General features: G+C 43.7%; 1 protein-coding gene across 1 annotated transcript in view; it reads left to right on the top strand.

Moving 5' to 3' along the window:
* TIPIN (TIMELESS interacting protein) overlaps positions 1 to 13,518 on the top strand; it is a 563,857-nt gene that overhangs the window by 52,269 nt on the left and 498,070 nt on the right. The window contains exon 2 of the mRNA XM_069624271.1: positions 12,484 to 12,639. Within this exon, the coding sequence (XP_069480372.1) occupies positions 12,513 to 12,639 (127 nt within the window). The 5' untranslated portion in view covers positions 12,484 to 12,512. The remainder of the gene's footprint in view (positions 1 to 12,483; positions 12,640 to 13,518) is intronic.

Below are 13,518 nucleotides of genomic sequence, written 5' to 3'. Positions count from 1 at the left end.
ATGTTCTCCCCTATCACTGTAAACCCATCCTTCTGTCACTGTGTGTCCATGCATCGCTGTGCTCCCTGCCAGCCTATTCCCGTGATGTCACTATGTATTACAATATACTACCCAACTCTCATCACGTGTTCCCTCCGTGCCCATGTGTTACTATGTTACTGTCTTGTTCCCCATGCTGTTACTATCCTGTACACGTGCCTGGTCTCGGGCGTTTTAAAAGAGGAACCACCACATCATATCACATCACTACGCCTAATCTCTACTATACACCATCACACTAGAACACAGCTATACCCCTGAAAAATTCAGCCTAGCTGTTCACATACGAACAATACCCCATGAGCACCTCACCACCCTAATAAAACGCAGCTATCCCATGGCATTCCGGAATAGTTACTCACATAAGCGTGCTTCAGGCCTAACGTAGCCAAACCTAGTCTGGATGTCCACCCACCAAACTGCACACATTCCAGGTAATATCTTCAACACCACACCTAACGCTAGGATGCAGCTACCATCCAGCTATCGCATCAGCTGCACACATCTGGTGCACCCACGCACCCTATGATACCATCTCTCTCTACTGACCTGAACTATTGTTCCCGAGGGCGTTCAACCTACTAGCGCTTTGAGATCATACCAATGATATATAGAGCGCTATATAAATGCCAAGTAACATAACATAACACAACCCTTTGGCATAAAGAGAAATAGAACTCCTTCTCAAACCAGTGTAACTCGTACACCTAAAGTCTACACTAACTCCCAAAAATATAGTGAAAGAAGTATATGAATAATCTGAATATTAAAGAGCTTTATTCCTCTCATCAATCAAGCATCATGCCTTATTCTTATGACACTTATTTAGAAAATGTTGTGAATGACAGTAAAACCTACTTTGTTATGAGGGACTTGAAGTCCCATAATTCCCTAAGTACTGGAACGAGGAAGAGGGCTGAAGAGGAACAATGCAGGAGTAGTCAGTTAATGTAAATGACCCACACACGATGGAGGCTGAGAGGCTTAAAAGGCCCCCCTCAGGTGCAGGCAATACGGAGAAAAGAGAGAAGCTGAGGCCGAGACTGCAGCGTAGAAAGCAGGAGGAGAGCAGTATGAGCATAAGGAGCAGCGCAGACATCTATGCAGCCGAGGTCGGGACTGGAGCAGGAAGGCGCCGAGACCGTTGTAAAGCCAAAGACTGTGGCTGGTCCAGAGAGGGTCTGTGTCTCCAGCTGCCCCAGGTGCAGAGGTTGTGCAATGGGAAGCGTGTCAAAGGAACGCTGGCCCGTTGAAGGTTCATTCTGCTGAGACTGCGCAACGGAAGGCGAAAGCACCAATGGAAGTTTTCCCTCTGGAGAGATTCCCGGTGACTGGCGTGCACCAGAAACTTTCAGGAGCCAAGAAGGCTCCAGCATCAAGTGGCGCAGGTGAAGGCAGAACCAGTGTGTTCACCGGGTCGCTGCGAGCCACAGCAGCGGAATACCTGCAGACGCGGTGAGGATCGGAGGTGTGCAACTAACCCGGTGAGCTCACAGTGTGAAAGTGACTCCGGGACGTTCCGATACTGTTTGCGTGGTGCAGGCAGACCGTTTCACTCACGTGTCAGTGAAAGAAGTGTTAACTATAATTTTGAATACCGAACTGTTGAAAAGCAGTGAAAGTGGCCTATTAAGAAACCAAGTGACAGTAAAAACAGGCATGTGAGGTCATGGAAATTCCAACAACCCAGGGAGGCAACATGGTTAAAAACTAATGCCTTCAACTTTTACCCAAGTCAAGAGTAAAAACCCTAAGCAATACAAGTCCAACAGATATTGCCAAAGACAAAAGGGGAGCAATAGAAGACTCCAGGGTTATGAAGTTTGTTATTCATGTTTGCTGAACTTTAAAACGGCTAATGAAAACGCACATTGACAAAGCCAAGAAAGAAGCGGAACAAATACATTTTGTTGTCAATATTTGTTTTATGGTGCAGTGGGGAAACAAAAGTGGCAAAGAGACTGCCCTTCTGAAGAAAGTTATTAAGGGAGAGAGAAGCATAATTTGCAGAGGAATTTTAAGGAGCACAAAGGTGAAGATTGTTTGCCTGAAAGGTTGATAAAAGTGTAATGCTGCTAGCCACAGAACATTGTGAAGTTGTTGCAAAGTTGTTCAAGTTGTTGTTACCACTGAAGCATGTTCTGTTTATGAAAAGCTGTTTTGGCAGGGCAGTAAACCCGGATGGCGAACCTTCGAAACGTAGTCCTGGCATAGGAAGAGACCAGGTAGTAGCTGACAAAGTGCTGAACTGTGGTCATGATGCACAATGTTATATCATTTATGGTTCTGAAAGCAGAGTTGTATAATCCTGCTGTGAAGGAGTTGCATTTCTTGAAGGCATTCAGCTGTTGCAAAAACCATCCAGACAATTTGTGTTACCTTGTGGAGAAGATTATTTTGAGGTGCATTTGTATGCGAAGAAGAGAAAGAACATTTCATTTTGAAGTATTGGACTTTCTATTGACTGGTGGAAGTTACAATGAACTGTTAGAGCTTTGTTACCAACCTGGGCGTGCTTACTTATTTTCTTTTGAACTGTGGAACTAGAGACCTGGTTGAATCTGGGGAAGGGGAGTTGACCCAGAGCATAAGCCAGGACTGTGGTTATATTGCAGGTTCAGTTGCCAAAGACAAGTATGATGATGTTTTTGTTATGTTGAATTGTCATGTATTTCCTTATTGCTTTGTTGAGTGTGAGGGACAGATATCAACAGTGTGGATTTGTATAGCCAGACAAACAAACATACACACATACAGCTTTATATATAAAGATAATACATCAATTCTTCATGCACTGTTTTATTTCCTAAAAATATGGTAACATATCTAAAATCTTGTTCTGCACTGTAAATCGGGATATTTTGTATACATGAACTATGCAGGCTATGTGCCAGAATGCAACGTGTGCTCCTATAGATTGAATGTCTAATGCTCGTCAACCTCCTGTTAGACCACTGAAGTGGTATAGCACAACTGCTTGTCCCGACGGGCTTCCTATGAGTAGTTGCATAATGGCTAACCGAAGGTGGTTGCCATATGCAACTGTTTGCCACACCAATCTAACCTAATCCCTCACTACTCTCCCTCATCTCTTTTTCAGGGGATCACTCCCTACTCTTCTGCCCCCACCCAGCCTCCCTCACCCACTACTCCTGTGTTGTACCACCCCTTTCACTTGTAGTTACCTGCCCATATACCCCCATTCTCACTGCCAGCCCTCCCCATTTCCCCTCCCCCATAGCACATATACCCTAACTATAAATTCCCCTGCACATCTTACATCCATGCCCCCCACTCTTACCTCTCCTTTCTTTCTACATGGTGATCCCTGCTCGTCAGAAAGTGGAGGTCAATTAGGACAGGTCGACCTATTGAGTACCTTGATACTCAAAACCTCTGGGACCCTCTCCAGCCTGGCTTCCAACCTCTGCATTCTACTGAGACAGCTCTCCTCAATGTCAGCATCTTTTCCTATTCTTCTCGACCTCTCTGCTGCCTTTGATACTGTAGACCATTCTGACCATCTCACTACGTTCTTTCTCCTTGCATCAGAGATGAGGCCCGCGCTTGATTTGCTTCATACCTTGGCCCCAGACACTTTCATGTGTCCTTGAACCGCCTTACCTCCCCACTCGCCCCTTACTTTTGGAGTTCCCCAAGGGTCTGTCCTTGGTCCACTTCTCTTCTCTCTCTATACTTCAGATCTTGGCACCCCGATCTCCTCTTACGGCTTCTCCTATCAATTCTTTGCCGACAACACTCTGATCTTCTTCTCCTTTCACTCCTTCTCCGACGATCTACAGTAAAAAATGTCTGTCTCTCTGCCATCAAAAATGCGATTGAGGCGCAATCGCTAATGCTCAACTCCACTAAGACTGAAGTTCTCTACTTCCCAGCCAAACAGGCTATCTCTTCCTCTCCTTCTCCTCTTCTATTCTCTTCTAACTACCTTCCTTACTTTGCCTCCGCTTGTAACCTTAGTGTCATCCCCGGCCCATCACACAACTTCTCGCTCTTCATCTGCAAATATGCCACAGTAGCCAGACGCAACCTCCTCAATATCTGAAAAATGTCACAACCTTCCTTTTCAATACTGCTTAAACAGCTAATCTCCTCCTTAGTCCTTTCTAGATCTCAAAACTATGCAAGTCTCCTCTGGCTTTCCCAACAATGCCTTTTCACCTCTGGACAAAGCCCTCAATTTCGCAATCGCACACTTTTCAACCGTTTCTCGCTTTACCTCTACCTCCTCTGTCCGTCGCCAGATTGATTGTTAAGTATACATTTTCTATCTTCAAAACTATCCATGGACTCGCCCCCCAACCTACCTATCTACTCATCTCACTCCTTACTCTCTTCCTCGATCTTTAATATCATCCTCTGCTCACTGTCTTGCCACTACTCCTGTGCTCCCTTTCGTTTCCGTCTCCCGCTCCCCTACTCTGGAATGACATTCCTCTCCCTCTACGTACTACTACAACTCTACCACTATTTAAATCTAACCTCTAAGCTCTCCTTCTTTCTGAAGAACCAGTTTCCTAGTGTTCTATGCTACTGCAACACCCTATTTTTCTCTTTCCCTACCCTTCTTGTACAACCCTACAGCACTTTTCTGTCACCCTCCATTCTTAAGCACTTTCTTCACCATCCCGTTCCTGTGTCATTGTGTCCTGTCCTCATCCCTGGTTTATGTTTCCACCTTCCCCTGCAACATCTGGTCTTCAAGCCACATTCTCTCACCCCATTGTAAAGGACCCATGTCCTCCGATCTGTTATCAATGGTAAAATCTGTTCCCCTTTTATTGCCAACAATAGATTCCTTTCCCCATGATTTTTATTAATAAATAAATGCCTTAACTAAAATGTACTCTAGGTGCGCCGCTAGATGCAGCCCACATCTACATTACTTGCTTCTAACGCGGTTCCTGTTTGGCACAAGCAAGCGTGTATCGCATCACTGTCTCGCCAGGCGATAATGGTTTCAGCATATGGAATTGGCAACATTAGGCGGGGAGGCACTGCCTGGGCCATGTGAGAACTGTAGTCGTAGTAGATTTCCAATCTGTTTTTTGCCTTGTGAAGTGCCTTTAGGAGGGATGATTTGTGAATTTCCAATCAGTTTTTTGGTCCTGGTTGGTTGTTTCTAGTGTTTTTTACTGTGCTTTGAAATCCGTTTTTTTAGCTGATCTGCAAGTAGGGTTCCCTTCCTTTGTGTTGTTTTGTGCTGGCTTTCTTCCTCCACACATCTACCCCTTGGCAATTAGCTAAGGCAGTCAGGTGGCTCTGTGCCTCTCTCCTGGCAGTCTCCTTTGCATGCTTCCCCTCTACCTTCTCCTATCCGCCTTCATCCATTCCCTGTCTCTTCTCCTCTATGGCCGCCCATTTGGTTCTCATTGGTCCGTGCTCCCTCACACTACTGGAACAACTGCTTTTCAGAGGCCCTCCCAGGGCAGCCTTGCCCGGGCAGCTGGCGAAGGGCCCACAGCAAAGGGCAGCTCCCATCCCTGTTTGCTCCTGTTTGCTCCTGTTTGCTCCTGTTTGCTCCTGTTTGCTCCTGTTTGCTCCTGTTTGCTCCTGTTTGCTCCTGTTTGCTCCTGTTTGCTCCTGTTTGCTCCTGTTTGCTCCTGTTCGCCTGACATAACGCCTGACATAACGCCCTATGGCAACAACTACTGTAAGGTGGTACAGGCGGTGAGCATAGCCGTTACTGTGCTCAATGTAAACCCTGGCACTTATTCATTACTACCTTCAAATAAGAACACTGTGTGGATTACCTGCTGCACTCCTTAGATAGCCTGATAGATGTATTTTGGAGGGCAGATGTTGTGTTGCACTTGAGGCATTTTGGGAGCGGGCTGTGGGTTGCACTTACATTTATTGGGGGGCAGGACATGTTTTCCTCTTAGCTGGGGTGTGCTCTGTATTGCACTGGAGGTATTTGTGAGGGTGGCCAACGTGTTGAACTGCACCATTAGAAAGGTGGCCATTGCTTCTGCACTTAGATAATTTATAAGTCTAGCCAAGGTTTTGCTCTGTGAATATCTATTAGGGCAGCCAACTTGTTACACTTAGACTTGTGTGGTTAGTCATTATGAGCGACTTGGAGTAATTCTGGAGGGCGACCTGGCTGTTGTGTTTGTGAGGGTAGCCTTTGTATTGCACAGATTTTAGCCTTTGCACCAGAGGAGCTCTTGTGATAGCCATTGTATAGCACTTGGAAGAGTTGGGCAGTTGACCAGGGTGCCATGCTATGGTTTCTAGGCGATTACATAATGTGTTCCTCTACAGGGAATGCAGCTGTTGACCGAATGTTGCCTTTACTGTTAAGTCGGATCTTGAATGTATACACTCAATGATAGCGGGAAGCATGCACATATTCGCCATATGTTATCAACCCAGATGTATTAGAATTTGCTGAATGTACCAATCCTAGCCTTGATTATAATCAATGCAGTTCTCCTCTCGCACTCCACGCTTTTGGAATTAGCCAGAGGTGCGCCCACACTTGTGCACACATCTGCTTTCACATACAACTCAAATGACTTTTTGTCCAACACTTCTGCCATAAGAATGTAGCTACCTTTTCATTAAAGAAATTCAATCTGCAGCTAGACAAATAAATGACCTATACTCTTACACACACACACACTCCAGCTTATTTCCCTAGTGTACATCTCCCCACAAATACACATGCTGATTTAGATATGGGTGGCTAGCAGGGACTCGGACAAGCCCTCATAACCTTTAATGGCCATTATGCACAAACGCATACTAGCACCTCCTAACTTTTCCCATACTTCAGACTTTGGTCCCTCCGAGGGCTTTCAACCTACCTCGTGTTGGGCCCATGCCCAGGGTAAAAGGCACTATATAAATGATGAAATGAGATGAAGAAACCACTGATTACATAGAAATGTATTTGAAAAGGTCTTCTGCTTGTTGCAAAGTGTACTTGCCAAGGTGTGAGAATGCTATCTATGCTTGTAGGTTGTAGTCAGTCCTACAGATAAGGGGTGTATCGGCCACTTTTACTCTCTAAAATTAGGCCGATATCCACAAAAATAAAGATTGGGGGTAAAAATACTCCCAACACAAAATAGGAAATAGACCCACAGGAGCTTGCCTTGATGTTCTCATCCACACAGATCCATTAATATGCTTGGACCAGTAGTGAATGCAGTGCCACCAGAGGAAACTCTATTGTTGCTGCCTGATCTGACTAGGGGAAACATTTATTTCAATGTGCATGGATAACGAAGTGTAAATAAATATTTACAACAAAACATTTCTCTTTTACAGGTAAACCATTTATATTTGCTTATTAAATATTCCCTTTGGGAATTGAGCTTGCTTGTTTACACCCTAAAAATCAGTGCATTCCCAATTTTAAAAATGAGGGAGTAAAAAACTCCCTCTTCAAAATCTTATCTGGAGCACTGGTTGCATTTTGAGAATCCTGTAATTCACATTGAAACCAAATGAAGCATTGTATACTGTTGCCACTGTATGATGCATGGACCACCCCTTCCATAGAAGAATTGGTGTGCATTAATGTATAAAAACACTGTAATACCGGAAAGGGGTGGGGACTGCTGCGCTATATTCGGTTCGATCATTGGTTTTGTGTCCTGTCTTGTGGATTTTCTGTATGCTGCTTTGCTGGCTGCCATTAAAGATCCTTACCAATGTACCTGAAGTCTGTGGTTGATTTTGCAAAGACACTAGGGTGGAGGTCCTGCGTGACCGTCAGGCAAACCCTAGTCTTCAATATAGTGATGGTCCATTCTCATCTTCACCATGGTGCTAATGCCCCAGTTGTGGTACCTCTTTATTAACCTAAACCTCAAAGCCGGACGCCAGCACTATATATATGCAGCAATTGCTAGCACTGTGTTTTTAAAACTGTTTTGTGCTTCCTGCAACCTTACAAAGAACTTGATTTAGTTAAATATGTACTAAACATTATTTCTCGTTCACATTGTTTTATCCATGTCTAAAATATATATATACCAATAGTAAATATTTACTTCCAAATAGCAAGCTACTAGCCAGCCATAAAATAATCACTTGCCGCCTCAATTCTACACATATACAGTGCACCATTTCTTACTCGTCAATAGTCCATCATCACTAGGCAAGGACTAGTGGTGTGTGTGCAAAGTGTGCGCTATGCTTAACACATCTAGCTCAATATCACTGTAGTGGTGCATAAATGCATCTCAAATTCTCCCATACATCCCAAACTCCAATTTCTTATGTAAGGTCTGTGGTTGTTGTGATGTACAAAGTCACAGTCTCATTGTGTAATCTTCCTTTTCTCTCTACTGGCTCACGGTCAAGGACAGTTGGATGTCTCTATGATATAAATTAGTAGTATCATGAGGTGTAAAGACTGTCATGTTATTTCTAGTGGACTTGCTTTTGGTAGAGAAAACGGGAAGATTTGCGAGTACACTAGAACACAGACTTAAAATTTTTGATATGTTGGGGGAGTTTGAGGTGTATATGCGCAACCTAATAGTGATGTTGCATTAGGCTAACACATCTAGCTAACACATCTATATCAATAGTAAAGTGTCAACGTATATTTGCTAAGGAATTCATTTTATAAATGTATTTTTTTTAAAGTGGATAAAATAAAAATCTTTCATAAACGTTTAGTACATGTTTTTCAAATAATATTCTTCTTGATTTAGAGGACCTTTTTTATTCATTCTATTGCATAATCATCCTTAGCTTTCATAATCTTGTATGTATTTAAGGCTTCTGATTTATGTACCATATTTAACCTTTAGCGTAACCTTATGCATACTTCCTACCTACTCATGTAAGTTTCTCCTGTTGGGGTAGATGAATTTTATTTCAATAGAAAGGAAAAATTCACGTTGTGTGCACCATATTAATGTTATGATGGGACAAGAATGGATGCAATATTGTTACAATTTTGCAGTTTTGATTGTGTCTAGAATAGTTAATTAAGGTTTGTTAAAGGTTCTTCTAGTGTTACTGTGTCAAGTATGATATATTTAGATTTGCATACATGTAGCAACATAATGACAATTGTGTGAAATGAAGGTTGTGTGAACATAATATGGCAGCACGTTGTGCATTTTAGCACAATGAGATTTAAAGCTCAGAGCTTCATACAAATTGGAGAAAGGCTCTTAAATGGAAAACCCATTATTAGGGAATGCAGTAGTTTCAAACACATATAATCTGAGGCCTGGGCATGTAAAATAGATTTCTAGGTTGTTCGGAAGACTGGCTGGCTAAGGACGGTGTGAGAAACCAAAGGTTGTCTCACCCGCTAGCCCTCGGGGACTTGTTATCCAGGTGGCCAGGACACAGCCATCACTTTTGGATCCAGCTCCTGGGGGTGGACCAGTTCGGGAAGGTCACTTGGGTGAGGGGTCTTCGGGCAGTGGGGGTGAGGCAGCTGGTAGTGAGAAGTGGTATTTCCCGCACCCATGATCCCTCCTATTTAATTTCATTGGATTCTCCAATGTCCCAAACTTCCCCCCCCAACCGTTATATATATATTTATATCCACACACACACACACACACACACACGGCAGAGGAAGACGCCGGCTGAGAGTAATAATGCTAACTTTTACAAATCACATTGGCCATATCCTGCCAATTGGGTCAGGCAAAGTCAGGCACTTGACTCTAAGTGCATACATCTGATACTAATTAGTTCTCCTCACACGAACATCAGGCGGAACATAGAAACACACTCTGAGCAAGGTGAAACACAAGTAAGAGCAGAACTTCTGGGGCAAAGGTGAGTCTACTGGAGCAGAAAACGGACCAAAGGAGGAGAGCCACAGGTGGAGAGCCCCAGGAGTTCCCTGCAGGAGGTCGTTGCCTACAAAATGCTGCGACAGACACGTGGAGAAGGCCGAATCCCAAACAAGAAGGCTACATTGTTTTTCAAGGACGCCAGCTAACCTCCCAGGTGAACGGCAGAGTTGGGTAGGGGATGCCAATCTTGTGGTACTAACCTTGACTCGTAAACTGGAAGACAGTAAATACAAGAAAGAAACACACACAGCCAGTGAGTTGTCGAGTGACACGAGAGGCCTGTGTGTGCTAAAAAAAAGATTGAAGTGGCAACATTATTTCGCACAATTGAAGGCTGCACGCATGTGGATAAGACGCAAAGAAAGGTAGACCTGCGAATGAACCTTGAAGTAACGATAGCTGTAAAGTCAGCGATACCAAGTAACTGAGTGGTCCGGTGAATAAAATTAGCCCACTCGAAAGTCTCTGTGAAAGGTGAAAAGTTTGTAGCGATAAAGTGAATGAACTATAAAAGCGAGGTTATTGAAACTGACCCTGAGAAAAGGGGAGCATAAAAAGATGAACATTGAACTTTGGTGCATAATACAGTGAACTACCCAGACCTGGAAGCACTGGGGCAGCTAACATAGGAGTGCGAGTTGAAAGCTGGAAAGTCGAAGTGGTCCTGCAGAGGTCTGTTAAAAAAGAAAAAGCCACACACATTCGAAAGTCTTGGACATCAGTAAACGGTCCGAGCCCGATTGAGGGAGACTGAGGGTGTAATACGTTAAGGGAAGGGGCTCAAAATGTGCAATCGCCACTAACCAACGTAGTGTGATAACTGACTCTTGGCGAGTAACAAATGGTGTGCTGTGTGCATCTAGAGAATTGAGGGGGTGGGTGACTTTTTTGCCAGGCTAGTAACTTGGAATAAAAATGTTAACCGTTGACTAGAGCAAAGCTATCGTTCGGTATATACAGTACCTGCTGCATGGCAGCCAGCCTTTTCGTCATTCCACGTTTTATTCCCCAGATACATTAATTGATATTTGTGAAGGTGTGGTAAATCTTATGTATTGTGAACACTTTTTTCTATGTTATTTCAGTGCTGTTATGGTTAAAATATTTAGGTTTTGTGCAATCTGTAAATCATCATTTGCGATGGCAATACCTTGCTTTGTCAGTGCCTACAAATTGTCTTCTCTTTTTGAGCTGATACTGCTTAGAATCTGGTGCAAGTGTTATTTTCTTGCATGTAAACATTTTGTAATTTAAGAGGGTTTGATAGTGGACATTCTGCGCTCTAGCTAATATTCATTATTGATTTTCCTCTACTGGTGGGGAAGTTTCCTGCACATTTATTAATTGAAGGCTGCTCTTTTTAAATATACTGACGTTGACGGAGTGAATTTTAAGATGGGTGCACTTTTTCACTGCACTTGTCATGGCAGTGTTTTTCATGCCCCATTAGATGGAAAGGGCCCTCCTCCCTTGGGACAACACATTGCCTGGGTTTCTACTGCCATATCTTGCGGTTGATGATCACATTTTACTCGCTTTAGTATAGTATTAGAATTGCTGCAAACGCCACATACACATGTCCATTGCTGCCACAACCATTGCATCTCCTTTCCACTTACCAACATTCTCTGTTGTCACATAGTCTTTAGGGTCATGATGGTACTCGTCCCCCTTTATCGCCCACTTTTACTCACTCAGCAGCTGCATAATCTGCCCTACCTCAGCTAAACTCTGCCAAGATCCCAATTAAAACCTGTTCAACCTTTCATGATCCACCTCCATCTACAGACCTCGAAAAGGCCAGCTAACCTTGCACTGCAAGTCTCTGCCAAGTTCTTTGTTGCAATATCATTCCATGACCTGAGAATTACTGGTTCTTGTGCTGGACTTCGGCCTCTGCCCGCCCTTCCCCACAAAGAAGCCATCACCATTCATCCTCGGCTCCCCACCCCATATCCTATACAATTTTCTTCCTTCTCCGCTCTCGATCAGTCAAACATTCTCTTCAGTGATCTGTGTACCCATTCTAAAAGCTGCCACCGCCGAGCAGCTTCAACGTATGCTTAAAGCACAACACCCTTCAAGTGTAGACCACTTGCCCACTTACATGGAAACGTAGAATGTTTGTGATTCCAGGTAAAACCGGTCGATCCAATCTTCCTGGTGGAATGTGTGGCAACATGGCACAACAGAAGGGATTTTATTTAAAGGTGTTGTGTAACCTCAGAATGTCCTACTCCCACAAATATGTGGTCGCTGGTGTTCAGCCACAGAATTCTTTTGTGTGGTCACTTATGAATTAATGTATTGTGCTTCTCAAAAATCTTCATTACAAATGAGATGCTCTCATATGCTGTTGCATTTAACTGCGCAATTGTTTTTTTTTATAAAGCAAAACAAATGTTTGCTGAATATGCCATAGTAGCTTGTGTTTCATGCAATGTCTTTGCTTCCTAGCACTAATTTTATAGGAACCTACATCCCAAGGTTTCCTCACAGTTTGGTGGTACCTTTTTACAGTATTTCCACTTAAGGTGCTGAGCAAATATTTAACTTTGAATGTAGTCTACAAATGAGACACTAAAACATTACATTTCAAATGTGCATTTTACATTAATGACTTTCCACATTGTTGCAGAGTGAGCGAGAGGAAGTTGGCTTGCCAGTATGACCGACCCAATGGAGAACAGTCTGTTTGACATTCCTGATTATGAACATACTAAAGATGAAGCGTTTGCTGCGTTTCCACCACCTCTTTCTCCTGGCGGTGGTGGTGAACAAATGGCCAATGGCAGTGAGTTTTTATGAACGTGTTCTGAAGTTGTGATACTACTTTGATTTTTCATTTCTAAGTTTGCATGAAATCATTTTCTATGCTGAAGTCACACTTTGGATCTCTGTTCCCAGCTGCTCTATTTACCTTTTGATTATGTATCCCTGTCATGCTTCTCACAAAGCCATTGTGCCCTGAACTTCCTAGACTTGCACCTCTGTTGTACTTGCTAAGCAACGCATTCTGGTAGGACAGTAGGATCTTATCGGCAAAGGTGCTCATCTTTAAGGAACACGTCAGGCACATCTTCTATGCATCTCTTTCAAATTCTGGGGATTAGGGCATCTTTCTGGCTACAATCCTGAGCATTGTTAATCTATGCAGGGTAATTGAAAAGGGAGTTACAAAAATTGTGTAATGCAAGGGGTTGCAGGTAATATACACTTAAGATCACATTCATTTAGTGCTTCATGCAGAATTCTTCATGTTCGACATAAATCATTGAAGTTAGTGCTTAAATTGTTTAGCTGTCGTGGCGGCAGGGTGCGCGCGCGTGCGCGCGCGCGTGTGTGCGTGTGTGTGTGCGTGTGTGCGCGTGTGTGTGCGTGTGTGCGCGTGTGTGTGTGTGTGTGTGTGTGTGTGTGTGTGTGTTGTCTATGAAGTCAGCGAGGAGTAATCTGAATGCTTCCTGCAGCCATGTACAGTTGAACAGTAATGTTAAGATTGGTGCATGTTTCTTAGAACGTGATAACTTAATGGGCAGTGCCAGAACAATTATGTTACAGCGATCACCCACTGATTGGTTGTTAGGGTGTTCCGCTCGTGTGCTGATGTCATACGCCCGGTGCAGGGATGCACGGGGAGGCCAGATGACAAGTTGTTTGAGGGAGCAACCCGGCT

Source organism: Ambystoma mexicanum, chromosome 11, assembly GCF_040938575.1.
Source record: "Ambystoma mexicanum isolate Mex_15411 chromosome 11, UKY_AmexF1_1, whole genome shotgun sequence".
In the NCBI taxonomy this organism is placed as follows: Eukaryota; Metazoa; Chordata; class Amphibia; order Caudata; family Ambystomatidae; genus Ambystoma; species Ambystoma mexicanum.
Note: the sequence above shows the minus strand (reverse complement) of the source record. Positions and strands in the feature narration are given on the sequence as shown.